This window comes from Callorhinchus milii, unplaced genomic scaffold, assembly GCF_018977255.1.
Source record: "Callorhinchus milii isolate IMCB2004 unplaced genomic scaffold, IMCB_Cmil_1.0 Scaffold21, whole genome shotgun sequence".
Lineage (NCBI taxonomy): Eukaryota > Metazoa > Chordata > Chondrichthyes > Chimaeriformes > Callorhinchidae > Callorhinchus > Callorhinchus milii.
In genome coordinates this window covers 1,108,414-1,128,926 of record NW_024704762.1, presented here as the reverse complement: position 1 = coordinate 1,128,926, position 20,513 = coordinate 1,108,414, and the positions used below count along the sequence as shown (strand labels likewise).

Genomic DNA, 20,513 nt, shown 5'->3' with positions numbered 1-20,513 from the left:
CCTGAGTGTATGAGACTGATTGTGTGTGTGTGTGTGTGTATGTGTATCTGTGAGTGAGTGTAACACTGCAGTTAGTGTGTGTGTGCATGTCTGTGTGATGTATTTCACTATTTAAGCACAATCATGCTGAGAAACTTCACCAAAAATCTTTCATGACACAAACCGTTCTAGTTTAGTAATTTTAAAACACCCACCAATCACTGACTAAACAAGAATACATGTGGCTGGATGCCCAGCACTGTTGATAGTTGGAGATAAGAAATCCATTGCACAAGACATCCTTTTGTTTGTTTTTGTTGTGTTTTATTTTTTCAAATTATTACCTGTTTTTTTCCCAGTTTGTGTGTCTTGTGGAGAGTCAGAGGCTATTCCTGGGCCTCACAAGTGGTAACTATCAGTCTCCATCCCCGTGGAGGAGGCCTGGCAGTTTTGTGGCCCCTTTAGCAAAGAAATTCTAAACTGTTCTGAAGGGGATCATTCAGATTGATTTTGTAAATTAAAGCAACATTTCAGTCTTGTATCGGAAACTTAAAATCTTTTTTAATTGTAGATGATAAAGATGGGGATTGGGCTATGTGAGGATTAGTAAACCACAACAATAAAAGTTAATGATTTGAATTTTACTTTCATATTTAAAAAGGTAATTAGAGTGAATGTAAAACAGCGGCTGCAGTTTCTGAAAAGTGATTATTTTTGAAAGAAAATTCTTTGCTGGGAAAGTTAGCTCCCTGCCCCGCCCAAGGCAATTGTATCACTTATGAAATTGGTAACACAGCATTATCTAGGGGATCATTGTTCACAGACAAATGTTTATATCTTACACAAAGTCTTGGTGCTGTCTTTAAGACACTGAATCTCCAGTTAGCCTGCTCTAGATCCCTACTAAGGTGGTCCTTAAACCATGGTGCTTGGACTTAACGTTGGTAACTAGCGTCAATGTTGATTATTGTGGTGCTGTTATTGCAAAAATACATATTGCACTTCTCTACCATCATGTAAATATAAGGGCAAGTTTTACCAAATGAACCAGTGAAAGCTACTTGCCCACAATGACGTATAGTTCAAGAATGTAATGTCTGTGGATCGACAGGGTCTTAACCAACGTTCCCCATAGGGTTGATGGAATGTGTTAGCACTTGCCTATCCTTAAGCGTGTATTTTGCTCCTGAAGGGAGTCTCGGACAACACGTCCACAGTTGCTGTCACCCTCCTGTATCTCACCAAAGTGGCCAACATTTCAATAACGGGGTGTTGAGCACCATCAATACCTCAAGTTGTCAAATTGTGTGCTCTGTATTCCTTTCATTGCAGCCATCATGGGGTTTATGTGCTTCAAATTCAATCTCTCTTAAATTTGTTGCAGTTGTACAAATTCTGTTTTTCACAAAGGAGTCAACAGTAATCACAAGCTATTTGACTGACATTTAAGCAGCTGTGAGTAATGTTCTCCTTGGTGAAACATAAACATATGCTTATGTGAAAATTCTGATGAAAAGGGCTAAATGTTTTACTGAATACCTGCATGTTCTACTTCTGATGCCGTGATCAAGGAGATTCAGAACAGAAATACTAAATCATACTTCCTTGCTCAATTATTTGTTTCATAAGTGCCGTGATGTTCAACTTCTCAGAATGTCATATTGAAGTCTCTGTGTATGTGTACGTGTGTTGTGTGAATAAACTTTTCTGCAGTATTGTTGTGTTTTCCTGGTTTAAGTTCCAGGGAGTCTTCTTCCTCATTTCTTATGTGAGAAAAATGGAACAATTTAAAAACTCTGAATGCAGAACTTTATTTTACTTCATATATTGTAAAATGTTTAGCATCAATAGAAACTCCAGAGAGTGGAATAATAATCAGGCTTACAGTCAATGTACTTACATAATGCACTGGTCAGTTTATAGAGCCCCAATACCTTCCCCTGCTCTCCCAAGCCAGAATGACTGCTGGTACCTGCAGACTCTGGTACCTCAGCTATTCATGTGACAAGTCTAGACTGTCAATTTGGAGTCTGATCCCGTTTTCAACCCCAACCAACATTCACACACATTCTATTCCCGATACCTAGTGGACAGTAGTGGCTAATGTCATCCCCTCCCTTCGTTTGCTCTGGGACACTGTTGCTATCACACTCAGCTGAGATTACCTCACTCTACACAGGCCCAGGATGGAAGCTGACATGGGCTGGGCTGAATGGCTTGGTGATGCTCCCATTTCCCAGCCGAACGGGGAGCTTCACAAATTATTTAAAAACTTGTAGCTTATTGCAAGTTTTAGCATGTGGAACTTATTTTCACTTAACTCAATTTGCTGATATTAGAGATAAACAGAATGTGTCTTGTTTTTATCTGACAAACCAGGATCACCTTTCATTGCATTATATATAGGGTAGTTTACATTTTAAATTGATAGGAATATTTTACTTCACCTATTTTAGACCAGAGACCGCTCCACCAAGACCCTTAATGCTTGCTGGATAATAAGCCTTGCATTTGATACAGCGTCTTTTCAAGTCTTCAAGACGTCTCAAAGCGCTTCACAGAATATACTGTAAAATTAATATTTTGTGCGCGAAATCCAGCAGCCAATTGCGCACAGCAGTGTCCCACAAACAGTCGTGGATTGAGTGACCAAATTCTTATTTTTTTTCTTTGATAATTACCAAAATCCCTTCCCCAGAATCATTTTAAAATGCTTGGGATTGGTGAATTGTGCGTGATTCAGGAAGGCAAATGCTACCAGAGGTAGCACCAACATCTGATTTGAGGAAAATCTATTCCAGCTCTGTAAAGAACACATAAGGAGCATTTCAACATCTTGCTTTTAACCAGCGTGAGAAATATCAAGGAAATGACAATTCACTAGTGTTCATCACAAACATGGGTCAGGAACTGACACTTGTTCTCCTTGTTCTCCCTCTGGGGCCCCTTGATGTTTTTCTAAGTAGGAGTTAAAAATATTTAAAGTGGAATTGTTTCCTTGCAGGGTTACAGTGTCTCCACATGTAGACTTTTTTAAAAATCTCACAAAGTTCAAATGCCAAGTACTGTTTGCATTCTGTAGTTTCACATACTCTGCACCCGGAAAGGCAATGTTCATATAGTGAAGCTTTCGCCACATCCACACGTTCCTTTAATGTTCGGGTTATTGAAAATAAATTCAGTGGAAAGTTTTGTTTCAATAAAATCCATTTCCGTTCCCAGCAAAGTGAGCTGTGCCTTCTGGTCAATAAACACACGCACACCTGCAAAGCAAAGAAACTGATGAATATATTCTGAACGCATTACTCGCTGCCTCCGCTCGACTGGCTCCGGCCTCCTGTATGTCCCTCTTGTCCTTCGTTCCACCATCCGTGGCCGGACTTTCAGCCACTACGCCCCGAAACTCTGGAACGCTCTTCCTCCCTCCCTCCACTTCGTCCCTTCCTTCCCCATCTTCAGGTCGCACCTAACGACTTTCCTCCCCCCGACTCATTGTTGTGCTCCACCAACCGTCGAGGGCTACGAGATACTACCCTGTGAGTGGCGCTATACAAATGCAAGTTGTTGTAAAAAAATGCAAGTAGTTGTTATATATCAGGGAGAAAGAAACCATAGTAATTATTAAAAGGCCTTCCTCTAACTGTAAAATAGCTTAGCACTATATCAGTGATCTTCCACTCTGATGAAGTTAAAAAGTCAAAATTCCACTTGGGAGTCAAAAAGCTCTGAGACTGTACATCAGGTCAGCCTTGAACCAACGCTGGGAAAGCCAAGCCCCAAACTCACGTTTACCCAATAAAAGAATTGTCTCTAAATATTCCCGTGGTTTTCAAGACTTAAAAAAAGGTTTGAAATGTTTTGACCTACAAATTGCTAACCGTGCCTCACAGCTCAGGAATATTCCTTACCATCTTGGTTTACTTCCTCGTCAAATATTCCCTTCTCTTTGGCATAATCGATGACGTAGGAGAGGCCATTGCAACCACGAGTCCGAACTCCAACCTTTAAACCAATCTGGAGAATCAAGAAAGGGAAAAAATGTTAACTGCATTAAGGCTTTGTCAGTGCAGATTCAGTCTGCCTTCCTCGGTTGCTGTCTGCCTTCCTCTGAATGGAAATAACTTTTGAGGAAAACTAACAACGTAGCCTTACTGTCCATAGGCTTTACGCCACAAGTAAAAGCATCCATTGTCTGCATACTTCTTTAACAAATTCAGCTCAGACCCACTGTACTGCTTGCTGCGAGGATGCTGTGTAACAGTTCAGCACAGACACAAACCAGATCCTATGGCCTCACAAAAAAACTGTGTCCTTAACTCAGCAATAAACTGGATTTCTCTCTCCGAATTGACTCTGGCTGGTGTCAGGACTCCTCAATGGTTAACATTCACGTACACATGTGTAGTGTGTACACACAAGCTGCAACTTCAAATAGAATTTCTTAATAAGAACTCTGGAGTTGCAAATTGGATTCCATCCGATCACTAGAAGCAATCGTCCAACAGATGTCCTGCAGTTACCCACTCTGACAACAGGACTATTGTTTCACACACTTTACTCTGTAACCAGCTGTTGCTTGTACCTGACCAAGGAAGATTGCGTGCCTGAAAGTTTCACATTGGTGACGACTTCATCGTAACAACACAAGATCCGAAAGAGTTGACATGATTTAGTTGCTACCACCCCGACTATACTTTTCTACATTTACTTTTTACTATATTACTACTTTGTAAACATCCTCTAAAATAATTCATCTTTGACGCAAGAAAAAACAGTGAAAAAATATTACGAACACATCCAGGTTTATCATTCAGGAGCATTTTCAATCTGTTGACAGCAGACGGTGTCTGAAAATATAAAGATACAAAATAAATAACCTTTACAAAATAAAAGTACAAAATTGCGTCTTTCATTCTGAGAACATCTCAAAAGCAATTCATCCTATTTACAGTAAAATGTAGTGACTGTATTTGTAAGCGAGCACACAGGAATTACCCACAGATAGCCATGAAGTGAATGACTAATCTGGTGGATTTTTGGCCAGGACATTGGGAGAAATTCTGAGTAGTGCCAAGGGAACTTTAACAGGAACTTCGATTTAATGTCCCATTCAAAGGTCGGCACCTCCAACAATGCAGTGTACCCTAACCATTTTTGGTTGACACTTCTCTACATTGAATGAACCACTTGGGTTTAAAGCGCCTGGTCACCTCCCTGCCCAAGACCCAGCCTGTGTGTGTATGTGACTGTGTGTGTGTATGTGACTGTGGTGTGTGTGTGTGACTGTGTGTGTGACTGTGTGTGTATGTGACTGTGTTGTGTGTGTGTATGTGACTGTGTGTGTATGTGACTGTGTGTGTTTGTGACTGTGTTGTGTGTGTGTGACTGTGTGTGTGTATGTGACTGTGTGTGTGTGTGTGACTGTGTGTATGTGACTCTGTGAGACTGTGTGTGTGTGACTGTGTGTATGTGACTGTGTTGTGTGTGTGTGACTGTATGTATGTGACTGTTGTGTGTGTGTGAGACTGTGTGTGTATGTGACTGTGTTGTGTGTGTGTGACTGTGTGTGTATGTGAGACTGTGTGTGTGAGACTGTGTGTGTGAGACTGTGTGTGTGTGTGTGACTGTGTGTGTATATGACTGTGTGTGTGTGTGTGACTGTGTTGTGTGTGTGTGACTGTGTGTGTATGTGACTGTTGTGTGTGTGTGACTGTGTTGTGTGTGTGTGTGATTGTGTGTGTATGTGACTGTTGTGTGTGTGTGACTGTGTGTGTGTGAGACTGTGTGTGTGTGACTGTGTGTGTGTGTGAGACTGTGTGTGTGTATGTGACTGTGTGTGTGTGTGTGACTGTGTTGTGTGTGTGAGACTGTCTGTGTATGTGATTGTGTGTGTGTATGTGACTGTGTTGTGTGTGTGTTACTGTGTGGTGTGACTGTGTGTGTGTGTATGTGACTGTGTTGTGTGTGTGTATGTGACTGTGTGTGTTTGTGACTGTGTTGTGTGCGTGTGACTGTGTGTGTGTGTGACTGTGTTGTGTGTGTGACTGTGTGTGTGTGTGTGTGAGACAGTGTGTGTATATGACTGTGTGTGTGTGACTGTGTGTATGTGACTCTGTGTGAGACTGTGTGTGTATGTGACTGTGTGTGTATGTGACTGTGTCGTGTGTGTATGACTGTGTATGTATGTGACTGTTGTGTGTGTGTGACTGTGTGTGTATGTGAGATTGTGTGTGTGTGAGACTGTGTGTGTGTGTGTGTGTGTATGTGACTGTGTGTGTGTGTGACTGTGTTGTGTGTGTGAGACTGTGTGTGTATGTGATTGTGTTGTGTGTGTGAGACTGTGGGTGTGTGTGTGTGAGACTGTGTATGTATGTGACTGTTGTGTGTGTGACTGTGTGTATTTGACTGTGTTGTGTGTGTGACTGTGTGTATGTGAGATTGTGTTGTGTGTGTGAGACTGTGTTTGTGTGACTGTGTGTGTGTGTGTATGAGACTGTGTGTGTGTGACTGTGTTGTGTGTGTGTGACTGTGTGTGACTGTGTGTGTGACTGTGTGTGTGAGTGACTGTGTGTGTGTGAGACTGTGTGTGACTGTGTGTGTGTGTATGAGACTGTGTGTGTGTGACTGTGTTGTGTGTGTGTGTGTGTGTGTGAGTGACTGTGTGTGTGTGTGACTGTGTGTGTGAGTGACTGTGTGTGTGTGAGTGACTGTGTGTGTGTGAGACTGTGTGTGACTGTGTGTGTGTGTATGAGACTGTGTGTGTGTGACTGTGTTGTGTGTGTGTGTGTGTGTGTGACTGTGTGTGTGTGAGACTGTGTGTGTGACTGTGTGTGAGGCACAGAGAGTCTGTGAAGGTCACTGAATCACTGCACGTTCCCAGACGTGGTAAACAAGCGAGTTATATCTTATAACAATGGCTTCCCTCCGCGCCGCCTCCCGGACAGACTGTTGTGGCCACAACAGCGGCCCTGACCCTGACCCCGGCCCTGACCTGTGCCCTTCCCCGCTGAGGTCGCGCTGCTGCCCCCGCGGGCCTCCCGGAGCCCGCGCCCCGCCTCAGGGCCCCGCGCCCCTGCTCGGCCTCCTCACCAGCAGCAGCGCGGCTCTGGACGGCATCAGTCGCCGTTTACTCGCCGCCCGAACGGTCGCCCTCAGCGCCACGGCCGCCATCTTCCACAACGTCTCCCGCCGCCCACCACCTCCCACCATCCCGGCTTCCCATTGGCCGAGCGGCGACCAGCGGCGCTGGGGCGACCAATCACAGCGCGGCCTCACAGACAACAACATGGGATCGCAGCGGCTCCACTGCCCCCAACACAGCGCGGGTTAGTAATGGGTTACAGTGGGTTATAGTGGGTTAGTAATGGGTTACAGTGGGTTATAGTGGGTTAGTAATGGGTTACAGTGGGTTAGTAATGGGTTACAGTGGGTTATAGTGGGTTAGTAATGGGTTACAGTGGGTTAGTAATGGGTTACAGTGGGTTAGTAATGGGTTACAGTGGGTTAGTAATGGGTTACAGTGGGTTAGTAATGGGTTACAGTGGGTTAGTAATGGGTTACAGTGGGTTAGTAATGGGTTACAGTGGGTTATAGTGGGTTAGTAATGGGTTACAGTGGGTTAGTAATGGGTTACAGTGGGTTAGTAATGGGTTACAGTGGGTTATAGTGGGTTAGTAATGGGTTACAGTGGGTTAGTAATGGGTTACAGTGGGTTAGTAATGGGTTACAGTGGGTTAGTAATGGGTTACAGTGGGTTAGTAATGGGTTACAGTGGGTTAGTAATGGGTTATAATAGGTTATAATGGGTTATAGTGGGTTAGTAATGGATTATAATGGGTTGTAATGGGTTAGTAAAGGGTTATAATGGTTTATAATGGGTTAGTAATGGGTTATAATAGTTTAGTAATGGGTTAGTAATAGGTTATAATGGGTTAGTAATGGGTTATAATGGGTTAGTAATTGGTTATAATAGGTTGTAATGGGTTAGTAATGGGTTATAATGGGTTAGTAATGGGTTATAGTGGGTTAGTAATGGGTTATAGTGGGTTAGTAATGGGTTATAATAGGTTATAATGGGTTATAGTGGGTTAGTAATGGATTATAATGGGTTAGTAATGGGTTATAATGGTTATAATGGGTTAGCAATGAGTTATAATGGGTTATAATGGGTTAGTAATGGGTTATAATAGGTTATAATGGGTTAGTAATTGGTTATAATGGGTTAGTAATGGGTTATAATGGGTTAGTAATGGGTTATAATGGGTTAGTAATGGGTTATAACAGGTTAGTAATGGGTTATAATGCGTTAGTAATGGGTTATAATGGGTTAGTAATGGGTTATAATGGGTTGGTAATGGGTTATAATGGGTTAGTAACGAGTTATAATAGGTTAGTAATGGGTTAGTAATAGGTTATAATGGGTTATAATGGGTTAGTAATGGGCAGCCAAGATGAATTTGTTAAACACAAATCATGTCTAACAAACCTGATGGAGTTTTTTGATGCAGTAACAGAGAGGGTGGATGAAGGCAGTGCAGTTGATGTCGTTTATATGGACATAAAGAGATTCATAAGCAAAATAGAAGTATTAAAAGGACAGTGGCAGCGGGTACAGAACTGGGAGACAAAAAGCAGAGAGTGGTGGTGAACGGTTGTTTTTCTGACTGGAGGGAAGTGCAGTGGTGACCCCCAGGGGTCGGTATTGGGACCACTGCTGTTTATGATCTATATAAATGACCTGGACTGGGGTATAGGGAGGACAATTTCCAAGCCAGGAAAGGTAGTAAACAGTGAGAAGGATAGTAGCAGACTGCAAGACAAATACGTAGAGCTTTGGGGAGAGCGCGAGGAAGTGGGATTGATTTGGAAGCTCTTTTCAAAGTACCAGCACAGACACAATGGGCCGAATGGCCTCCTTTTGTGCTGTTCTATGACAAAGCAGTCAAGGCAGTAGGATTGCAGGAGATTGCAGAAGTGGGGTGGATGGCAGCTACCGGGGAGCAACTCAACTCAGCATGAAAATGTTGATGACTCCATCAGTTGGAGGTGCGGAGATTGAGCAGCAGCTGCTTACCTCTCTGATTACTATACAAAAAGAGAGCAGCATTTTAGTCAGTGTACTGGTGAACAATCCACCAAATAAAACAGGTCATTCACTTTACAGCTTGTTTGTTGTTGCTGTCACATTTGCCCACAAAACACACATTCATCACTTCACAGGAGATACTGCGAACTGCCTTGTGACATCCTCCTGACGTGAAACAACAGCAGCAAAAATTACATGTGTATAGTGCCTTTCACGTCGGGAGGACATTCCAAGGCACTGGACAATCAGAGTTTTGGACCTGAGCTGGGGGTTGGGATTGCGGAGGGTGGAGGTGGAGGGCAGGGGGTGAAGCAGGGAGATCGAAAGCATGGGCGAAGAGGAGGGTCTTGAGATGGATCTTGAAGGAGGCAAGGGAGGGGCAAGGCAGAAGTACTGCGGGATGGAGTTCTAGAGGGTGGGTACAGAGTGGCTGGATGTCTGCCTGCCAATGGTGGGGTGGGTGAGGCAGGGTGGCCGGAGCCTGCTTCATGTCACCCGCCTTGCCCGTGAAAGGCGATATATCAAATGAAATAATAATTATTATTAATATACCAAATTAAGGTGGATTCCAAGCCCTGGATACATAAGGTATGTTCAAAATCCCAGACTCCAGGTGAATACCTTCAACAGCTGTTGTCTCAAGCCTCAGAGTTTCCTCATCAGTGTCCGATGATGGACATCTTCAGTGAGGACCTTTACAGCCAGCACCTCGATGTTTTAGAGCTGGCTGTTGGGCATGCAGGGCCATTTGTGAAGTCCAGAACTAAGCACTAAGGGATAGGCGAAGGGAAAGGGTCTACAGAGGGAGGCATTTTCTGAAAATTGTCAATGCAGGAGGAAGAGAAAACACTTCTCATTCTGATTCCAGGATAACATGGAAACCAGAAAATACTTCAAATAGATCTGAAATTTACGAGAGGTGAGAAAACAGGTGCAGAGATCAGCTGAAGAGAATCTAACCTTTGCTGAACTGTTAGTTTGAAGTCGGACACTTAAAGAATTGCAGTGACCTGTTCATTGACTGGCAACCTTCTAAACAGATTGTTACTCAGAGAGTTTGGGAGTTCCTTTCACTTGCTGAGGAAACTTACACATATAAGGCAAGGTATTCAGGGGTAAGAGGTCAGGACATTAATAATAATAATTTTTGCATTTGATATAGCACTTTTTCACGTTGAGACATCTCAAAGCGCTTCACAGGACATACTGTAAATAGTGACTGTGTATGTTGTGAGCAAAACACGGCAATTGCGATTATAAATTCCATTATTGGGATTATAAAATCCAGCAAGATCTATTCATGTGGTGGAGAGAGCTTACTGGGCTGAATGGCCTCTTCCTGTTCCTATTTTTTTCCCGAAAACTGTACAATTACATAGTGCTGTTTTCTACTTGATTCATCTAGAAATACTCAGTTGCTTGCAAGCTTACAGTAAATGTTGTGAAGCACATTGAGATGCTTTGATGATGTGATAAGATGTCATATCAACAGCAAAGACAAATAAAGTTTACAGTCTTTTACTGGTTGCAGTACTCATTCCTCTGTGCTCCAAAAGCGCAATAATTGCCAAGTGTAGCAGCGTCTGTGTGGGTTTGTGAGACTGTTACTGGCCCTTCAGTTTAACAATTCTGTCATATTCAGCACGGCAGGGGAGGGTATAACCATAGACAGAGCCATTGTAAAGCGGAGCTCTGCTCAAGTTTGCACTGTTTGGTGCTAAGCCACATTATCAAGAAAATATTCAATTTTAACAAACAAATCTTTTCATTCCTGATTTTATGGCTCTACGAAGAGCAACAATTTGCACTGTGTGAACTGCTTTTTACATAGGGAGAACGTCTCAAACTCTTTAGAAAGACAAGACGATCCTGAGTTGGAAGGAAGATAGGAGGTTCTTGAAGGCAAAGTAGAGTTGAATTTTAGAGGGAGAGCAAGGTGTATGAGAGCTCACACACTGAAGGTGGTGGGTCGGGGGGTATTGGAGCAGGCCAGAATTGGGGTAACAGAGGGAGAGGCTGGGGAGTCGAAGATTGTAAAGGTCAGGGTGGCAAGTTCATGGAGGTATTTTAGGGTGAGGATGAGAATTGAAACATTTATGTGCAGTGGGATAGGGAGCCAGTGCCGTTGGTTGAGGGTGGTGGTGGGGGTGTGGGGGGAGAATGGGTTACTGTGGATGAAAGGCTTAAACTGCCAACTGCCTGCTCACTGGACTTCCCAACTCTTCTCTTCACAAGCTACAAGATACAAACCTATCGCCCACGTTCTAGCCCGGCTTCACTGGCCTCCCGTTCCTCAGAGAATTAAGTTCAAAATCCTTGTTCATACCTTCAACGCCCTCCATGGTTTTGCTCCCTCACCCACCTCTCCAACCTCATAACCCCACATCAGCATGTCTGTTCTCTCCACTTGGCAGACAACGGCTGCTTCAGGTCTCCTGCACTTCCCGCCCCACCATTGGCAGTCGGGCATTCCGCATTTCTGCTCCCACACTCTGGAACTCTATCCCGCAATCCCTCTGCCTCACCCCCTCTCTTGCTTCCTTCAAATCCCGTCTGAAGCCACCCAGCCACCCTCCCACTCCCAGCCACCTTCTTTCCGACATCTTTCCGACATGAAGGGCGCTAGACAAGTGTCATTTGTTGTTGTTGTTAAAGGAGAGTACATAGAATCATAGAAATACAACAACAAGATTCCATTTATAAAGCGCCTTTCACGTCAGGAGGACGTCCCAAGGTGCTGAAATACAGCACAGAAGGAGGCCATTTGGCCCATCGTGTCTGTGCCGGCTCTTTGAAAACAGCTTCCGGATTAATCCCACTCCCCGCTCTCTCCCCATAGCCCTGCAATTGTCCTCCCCAAACAATTATCTAAACGTTAAGGGTTGAACAAAGCACTGAGGTTCAACACAGGCTCTGTGAGTTGGAGTGAGCAACTGCGAGGTGGATACAGTCAGCGGCTGAGCTGGTGGTACTGATGAGAGCTGTGGTTCAGTTTGGTCAACATTGAGTTGGAGAAGACGTGATGTCCGGTCGGGAGTTGTCAGAGCAGCCCTCGTCCTGGAGACTTGGGTGGAGGCAGAGATGTTGTTTTGTCAGCCAGGTGTCTGGCACATATGGAAACCCATCACGATGCTAAAGTGTATCCAAACCAAACTAAGAGTTCCAAGCATCCATCTACACCAGATAGAGAGATAGAGTAGGCATTACCCACGTACATAGAAAGTGAACTCCATGCCTATAAATGGTTTCACCAAGGTGGAGGCTATAGATGAGGAAACCCAGAGGACTTGAGATGGCAACAGGAAATAGGGGAATAGTTAGAATTGGACAGGAGCGTAAGAGAGAACAGAGTAACTGGAGAACAACAATGCTTGCACTCATCACTTGGAGCACAATAGTGGCATAATTTGACACTAAGCCTGGGAGAAGTGGGGAAGTAGGCACAGTCAAAGAGGAAAGTCTTCAAGTAAGATCTGGGAGCAAGAGACTTGGGCCGTCGTGACTGAAGACATGGTCGCCGACGGTGGAGCAAAGGGGTTGAGGGAACTGCAGAAGGTCCAGGCTGGCTTTGCGAAGGAGCAGAGAGAGGAGTCGGGTTTGAGAGGAAGGGAGGTGCTTGGGCAGGAAGTGATTCACAGGACCTACTGTAAACTGTAGTGACTTTGTATTGGTTGACAAACACAACAGTCAGCTTATACATAGTAATGACCCGCAAACAGCCATGAAGTGACTGATCAATTTTATCTGGGGGTTGTTGGCCAGGACACCGGAAGAAACTCCCTTCTCTTTTCGAATAGTGCCATGGGATCTTTAACATCTACCTGAACCTGCATAAGGTGGGGGGGTGAGGACACGTGTTGGGGCTAAATTTAGCATCTCATCTGAAGGACGGCAGTTCTGACAATGCAACGATCCCCACGAGCCCTACACTTGAACCCACAGTTTTCTGATTCAGAAGAGAGAATGCTGCCAACTGAGCCAGGCTCACACAGTTGAAGCAAATATGCCATAATCGTAAAAGTAATCATAATAAAAAGTCATCATAAAAGTAATTTACAATTTCATCATATCGGCTCTGAGATTTTCAGCCGAAGAGCGATCTCAATGAACGCAATAGATAATAAGAAATCTTCATAAAAAGAAGCTGATAATTCCTATTACTACACAAAAGAGACCATTAGATTGTTGATGTCGAGATTGCTTTTATATCAGAATTCCCAAATTCAGCAAAAACAGAACCGTAAATTAGAGAAAATTCAGATGCTCCATTATCAGTAATGTAATAATTTAGCAGATATTCCCCGAGGCTTTATCGTATCTCAGTGATTAACATCCTGTTGCATAACAGCTCAAAGCCAGGATGGTAACTCCTGTTTAATGGTAAAGCTATAAGGACGAGGGCTACTCTGACATATCCCCTGGACACCCAGTCCTGGATGAGTTGTAACCTTCTCAACTCAACGTTGACCAAACTGAGCCACAGCTCTCATCAGTACCACCGGGATTGAGGTGAGGGAGGGCGGGGGGTAAGGAGGGAAGGTGAAGGCATAGTTGAAAAGGAGGGTCTTGAGTCATACCTTGAAGGAGGCAAGAGAGGGAGCGAGGTGAAGGGATTGTGGGATGGAGTTCCAAAGGGTGGGAGCAGAGAGGCTGAAATCCCGGCTGCCGATGTAGGGTGGGTCGGGCGGGAGACGTGGAGCAGGCTGCTGAGTGGAGGAAGCGGACAGGTTGATAGCGGGTCAGCAGGTCAGAGAGTAGGAGGGGGTGAGGTTGTGGAGAACCTTGAAAGTGAGGATGATAATTTTGAATGGTATCCTCTGAGGGTAATGTTGCGGAGGTGGGGTTAGGCAGAGTGGGTCAAGGGATGGATATGGGGGTGAAAGGACAGTTGAGGGTCGAACAAGACACCCAGGTCTTAGTGAGGTGGAGTGGGCAACCGTGGATGCTGATGCTGCCAGTGCCTGAGGTTCTGGCGTGAGCCAATCAGGAGGGCCTCAGTCTTCCTGACATTCATCTGTAGAAAGTTGGCTCTGATCCAGGACTTGATCTCAGACAGATGTCTGTTGTCCTGGAATCGAGGGGGGAGGCAGAGAGATGGAGTTGGGTGTCATCTGCATACATGTGGGAGTTGACCCTGTGTCTGCGGATGAGGTTGAAGATGAGGGGACCGAGGACAAAGCCCTGAGGAACACCACATGTGTGGGGGCTGGAAGAGAAACCGCGGAGACAAATTGGAGATAAGACCTGAACCATTCAAGCACAGAGAGGCGGTGGAGGAGGATGAATTGGTCTACGTTATGGACGGCAGTAGGACAAGCCCCCTCCCCCCAGTATAAAACATGAAACATTGCCACCAGAGGATGTTTTACCGGACAAGGGGTTGAGGGCCGGATGTGGCCCGCGGGCCGCCAGTAGCACAAGCTACAAAATATGGAACGCTTCACGAATTTGCGTGTCATCCTTGCGCAGGGGCCATGCTAATCTTCTCTGTATCGTTCCAATTTTAGTATATGTGCTGCCGAAGCGAGCACAGCCTGACAGGGCGGCCCACAGCTATTTATACCCTCCACACGGCCCACACTGCACGGTCACCGTGCATGCCGTCTCCTGTCGGTGTCACGGTGGGAGTTTGTGTTCGCCGCCCAACACCGTGTTTGTGAACCGTCCGCTTCTCCGGTTCCTTCTTCTCCGGTTCTTCATTCTGATTGTTTTTATATGAAAATCCATGTTTAACGCGAGTGGGATTGTGGGGCCCTGTATGCAGATGAGCCGCCGTTTCCGGAAGGTGTCCGGTCCACGGCCACGTGGTCAGTGTGTGGCGCAGCCAATGGGAGCCGTTCCTGCACTTAAAGGGGAAGGGATTGGTTTGGGATGTGTTATCTGTTCAGAGTAGTTTCAATGAAAGGGAAAGCTCAGCCCTGACTGTAACATCACAGATAAAGGGCAACAAACCCCCCCACATCCCTCTCAAACCCCAGCCTGGGTGTAAAATCATAATAATAAGGATAAACTGTAAAGTGAATTCTATATGTTTGCGGGTGAAACGCGGCAGTCAGTTGTGCACCGCAGTGTCCCACAAACAGTCGTAAAACAAATAATCCATTTTATTTGGGGGATTGTTGACCGGAACAAATTCAAGATCATTGTCTTTGGCTTTAAATCCCTCCAGATTCTTACCGGTCCCTCTCTGCCACCTCAAACCGTACCAACCCACCCGCTCCCTCTGCCCGCCCTCTGCATCCCTGCAATGGAATGCCCCCCTATCCCCCATTGCCTGCCCTTCCCCGTTATCTGTAACTCTGTCCTGGAGTCCCTTTGCCCTCTCTCATCCTCTCCCCCCACCACCCCAGCTTGGGTGCCAAGCCAAGGACTGTACAGTGCTTTGGGGTGTTCTCCTGACATGAAAGGCGCTTTATCAATATAAATTTGTGTCGTATTAAATGAAGATGACAGAATTTATTTTTAGTCTGAAGTGTTAGTCCTTTAGTGTATTGGTTAGAGCACTCGCCTCACAAGCGAGAGGACTTTTCTCTCCCTCACTCCCTTCGTTTCGCTCCCTCCCTCCCTAGTTTCAGGTCTCAGCTGAAGACCTTTCTTTTCGACCGCACCTTTGGTCACCTTCCTCCCCCTCCCCCCGGCTCAGCCCCGGGATCCATCACTGTGAAGCTCTGAGACACCGTCTGGCGTAGAGTACGCTATATAAATCCAAGTTGTTGTTGGCCTGGGTTTGATTTCTGTGCAGAGCGAAACCTTAGGCAAGTCTCCTTACTCCACACGTTTGTTTACCGATCAGTAAACAGATCGAATTTTCAGGGATAATAAACTCTTTAAAAAAATGGTCACTCAATCCACGACTGTTTGTGGGACGCTGCTGTGCGCAATTGGCTGCCGCATTTTCGCCCACAAAATACACAGTCACTACAGTTTACAGTCTATTCTGTGAAGCGCTTTGATGTCTCGAAGATGTGATAAGACATTATATCAAATGCAAGGATTATTATTAGAGAATGCTGAGCGTGACGGGAAAGTGCTTTCTGTACTAATCTTTTTATCTCTTGGAAAATAGTATAAATTTTAAGGATAATAATCCTTGTATTTGATACCGTGCGTTTCAAGAAGGAGGACATCTCAAAGTGTCTCACAGGATTCACTGTAAAGTGGAGTGAGTGTATTTTGTGGGTGAACTAATTAGTGCACAGCAGTTTCGCACAAACAGTCATGGAGTGAATGTCTCCATTTTACAGCCTGTTTTTATCTTGATATGGGCTAATGTTTCCTCTGCAGTTGACAAACGTTACAGAACAGCGCTGCACACCGTGGCCTCCTGATGTGAAGCTTCCCGGTCCTGAAAATACAAAATCAACAGCAGCAATTCACGTGTATACGGTGTGTTTCACTGGGAGTGTGAGCAGAGGGTCGGGTGTGGACAACGGTGGTCAAACGCAGAAGATTAAAAAAAACGCAAAATACTGCAGATGCTGGAAATCCGAAACAAAAACAGAAGTCGCTGTCCCTTCGTCAAAACTCTGTCCCACATTCCCTTCGTCTTTCTCCCTCCCTTGTCCCCTGAAGGCACTTCTCAAGATCGTGGACCTGAAACATTGACTCACTTTCCCTTCTCCATAGATGCTGCCTGACCTGCTGAGTGTTCCCAGCAAAAGATTAAAAGGTCTTTAATAATAATCGTTGTATTTGATATAGCGCCTTATCGCGTTGTTGAGGCGTCTCAAAGCGCTTTACTAATTAATATTAGTATTAAGCAGGGTTCTAGTCAGAGGGAGAAAGGGAGGGAGGGAGGACGAGGTGGAGGGACTCTGGAAATGGTTCAAGAGAGTGGGGGCAGAACAACAACAACAACAGCCTGGACAGTCAGGGATTTGTAGCCGAGCTGGGGGTTGGGATCAGTAGGGGTGGAGGGCAGGAGGGTTGGGGTAGGAGGATGGCCGAAGATCAAGTCGCAGAGGATGGTCTTGAGAAGCACCTTCAGGGGTAAAGGGAGGGAGAAAGGCGAAGGGAATGTGGGACAGAGTGCCAGAGTGTGGAGTGGGGGGCAGAGAGGCTGAAGGCCCGACCGCCAAAGGTGGGTTGGGCCGGGCGGGGGATGTGGAGCAGGCCAGAGCCCGTTGAGCGGACCGGTTGATATGCGGTTAGCAGGACACACAGGTAGGAAGAGCTATGGCCATGGAGGGCCTTGAAGGCGAGGACGAGGATAAGGCGGTGTAGCCTTTAAACATTATTATTATTATACAGAAGGCCACACGGAGGGTGGGCTCGATTCCAACATCCCGAAGCCAAACATGTCACCTCCGAACCAGTTCAGCTTCAAGGGGATCCCGGTGACCTGCCCCCCCTCAACCCAAAGAGGAGATAGAGTAAAACATGAAACACTGCCACCAGAGGATGTTTTACCGGACAAGGGGTTGAGGGCCGGATGTGGCCCGCGGGCCGCCAGTAGCACAAGCTACAAAATATGGAACGCTTCACGAATTTGCGTGTCATCCTTGCGCAGGGGCCATGCTAATCTTCTCTGTATCGTTCCAATTTTAGTATATGTGCTGCCGAAGCGAGCACAGCCCGACAGGGCGGCCCACAGCTATTTATACCCTCCACACGGCCCACACTGCACGGTCACCGTGCATGCCGTCTCCTGTCGGTGTCACGGTGGGAGTCTGTGTTCGCCGCCCAACGCCGTGTTTGTGAACCGTCCGCTTCTCCGGTTCCCTCTTCTCCGGTTCTTCATTCTGATTGTTTTTATATGAAAATCCATGTTTAACGCGAGTGGGATTGTGGGGCCCTGTATGCAGATGAGCCGCCGTTTCCGGAAGGTGTCCGGTCCACGGCCACGTGGTCAGTGTGTGGCGCAGCCAATGGGAGCCGTTCCTGCACTTAAAGGGGAAGGGATTGGTTTGGGATGTGTTATCTGTTCAGAGTAGTTTCAATGAAAGGGAAAGCTCAGCCCTGACTGTAACATCACAGATAAAGGGCAACAAACCCCCCCACATCCCTCTCAAACCCCAGCCTGGGTGCCAGCGCCTGTCCAATGCCTTGGGACATCCTCCTGACCTGAACAGCCCTATACATACAGCACAACCCCACTCACCACCGCGGGTCACTCAAGTGACCGTTGGGCAAAAGTGACCAACTTAATAAGGTGAATCGGAAAATACTGCAGATGCTGGAATCTGAAATAACAACAGAAGTGGCGGGAACACTCAGCGGGTCAGGCAGCATCTATGGAGGGAAGAAAGTGAGTCAACGTTTCGGATCCACGACCCTTCGTCAGAGACCGGTGAAGGAACAGGAAGAGGAACCTTCAACATCAAAGCCTCCTCTCACTTCTGCTGATGCACTGGGTTTGTTAGGACAAGTCAAGGACTATGGCTTTGATTGTAGACCGAAGGTGTGGCAGACTTTGGCTGATGCTGAGGGTCAGCTCATGGCCAAGTTGGTGGAGGATAAATCAGCAGTCAGGCAAACCAACGTCTGGCCTGTTCTTCCTCTTTTCTCTTCCTCTTCCTGCCTCTTTCTTCAACAAATGAACATCTCATGTGATTTTCACTTCTCTTGTGAACTTCAAATGATGAAACCTAAGATCTGTTTAAAATGTGCCAATGCCTTTATTTTAATGAGATTGCAAAGTTTAGTTGTTGGATGTTCATCACCCTTGCCCATCACCAATTCCTTAACATTACATCAGTGACCTGAATCACCCGACCTGTTTCAGTAATCAGGTCACCTCACTAAGTGACCAAAAACAGAAGTCGCTGGGAACACTCAGCAGGTCAGGCAGCATCTATGGAGAGAGGAACGTGAGTGTTCCTGTTCCTTCACCTGTGTATCTTGTTCCTCAGTGTCCCTGGTCACTGGTAAAAACTCCTCCACAAGGCACTCCTCCCGTTCCTCATTCAAGTCCTCGGTGTTTGCAGGAGCTCAGGTGCCGGATGAAGTCGATTTTCCACCTGCGCTGCTTCTGCGATCCCAACCTTCCCCGCGCTGCGCATGTTTGACCAGAGCTCACTCTGCCCACAGTAGAACCATCAAGCAAACAGCGTGAGCAGCCCAAGGCCTAGAGCACTGTGTACAAGTTAGTAGCAGAGGGGGGAGTTTGTACCGCAGGAGGGCATTTGTAAGTTTGCAAGTACCATTTCCAAGTTTGCGGATGACACAAAGTTGGGTAGGGGAGTAAACAGTGAGAAGGATAGGAGCCGACTGCAGGAAGACATAGACAGAATGGTAACATGGGCGACACATGGCAGATGAGTGTCAATGTGGAGAAATGCGGGTAATGCATTTTGATAGAAAGAATGAGGGGAGCAATATAGGCTGATAATACAATCTTAAGGGGGGTGAAGGAATAGAGAGACCTGGGGATGCAGGTAAATGAATCCTTGAAGGTGACAGGACAGGTAGATACAGCTGTAAAAAGGGCATATGGGATACTGGGCTTTATAAATAGGGCCATAGAGTACAAGAGTCAGGAGGTTATGATTAACCCATATAAAACACTGGTTAGGCCTCAGTTAGAATACTGCCCCCAGTTCTGGGCCCCACACTATAGGAAGGATGTTAAGGCATTGGAAAGGGCACAGAGGAGATTTACGAGGATGGTACCAGCAATGAGGGACCGTGATTATGAGGAAAGGCTGGAGAGGTGAGGATTATTCTCATTGGAGCAGAGAAGGTTACGAGGAGACCTAATAGAGGTCTTCAAAATCATGAGGGGATTTGATAGGTTAGAGAGGGAAAAAAGGTTGGCAGGGGCTTAGGAGGTCGCAGAATCAGGGGGAGCAAGGGAGGGGGCGAGGTGGAGGGACTGTGGGATGGAATTCCAGTGGGTGTGGTGAGAGTGCTGAAGGCCCGACCGCTAATGGTGGGGAGGACGAGGCGGCCAATGTGAAGCAGGCCAGAGCCTGCTGAGCGTTGGGATTGGGCAGGTTGGTAGGGGGTGAGGAGGTCGCAGAGGTAGGGGGATCAAAGCCATGAAGGGCTTTGGATCTTGAACTGTATCCTCTGTATGATGGGAAGCCAGTGGAGTCAGGCGAGGATGGGCGTGATAGGGTTACAGAATCATAGAATCGTACAACACAAAAAGAGGCCATTCAGCCCATCGAGTTTGTGCGGCTCTTTGAGAAGAACAATGTAATGTCAGTCCCACTCCCCCGGCCCTTTCCCCCTAACCCGCAGACCCGTCCTCCTCAAATACCCGTCCACCGCATTTTTAAAAGCAGTTATCGATTCGGCCTCGACCGCCCTTTCAGGCAATGCGTTCCAGATTCGAAGAACTCGCTGCGTGAAAAAATTTCTTCTCACCTCCCCTCGGCTTCTTTTAGAGACTATTTTGGATCTGTGACCTCGAGTCACCGACACACCCACCAGTGGAAAGTTTTTCCCTTTCTAACCTATCAAATCCCCTCATGGCAATGGCAGACATTCAAGGAGATAGTGCAAA

General features: G+C 46.2%; 1 protein-coding gene and 2 non-coding genes across 3 annotated transcripts; all 3 read right to left on the bottom strand.

Annotated features, from left to right (window-relative positions):
* Positions 1-1,771: 1,771 nt before the first annotated feature.
* On the bottom strand, positions 1,772-7,193 carry LOC103188333 (iron-sulfur cluster assembly 1 homolog, mitochondrial). The gene is made up of 4 exons (XM_007908292.2): positions 7,069-7,193; positions 4,773-4,826; positions 3,888-3,993; positions 1,772-3,242 (listed from the first exon to the last, which is right to left on the bottom strand). The coding sequence occupies exons 1-4, from the start codon at positions 7,186-7,188 to the stop codon at positions 3,094-3,096; spliced, it is 429 nt and encodes a 142-aa protein (XP_007906483.1). The 5' UTR covers positions 7,189-7,193; the 3' UTR covers positions 1,772-3,093.
* A 7,295-nt stretch (positions 7,194-14,488) lies between these two features.
* LOC121850567 lies at positions 14,489-14,595 on the bottom strand. The gene has a single exon (XR_006085661.1). It is a non-coding gene; the product is annotated as a U6 spliceosomal RNA (small nuclear RNA).
* A 2,933-nt stretch (positions 14,596-17,528) lies between these two features.
* LOC121850564 lies at positions 17,529-17,635 on the bottom strand. The gene has a single exon (XR_006085658.1). It is a non-coding gene; the product is annotated as a U6 spliceosomal RNA (small nuclear RNA).
* Positions 17,636-20,513: the final 2,878 nt, after the last annotated feature.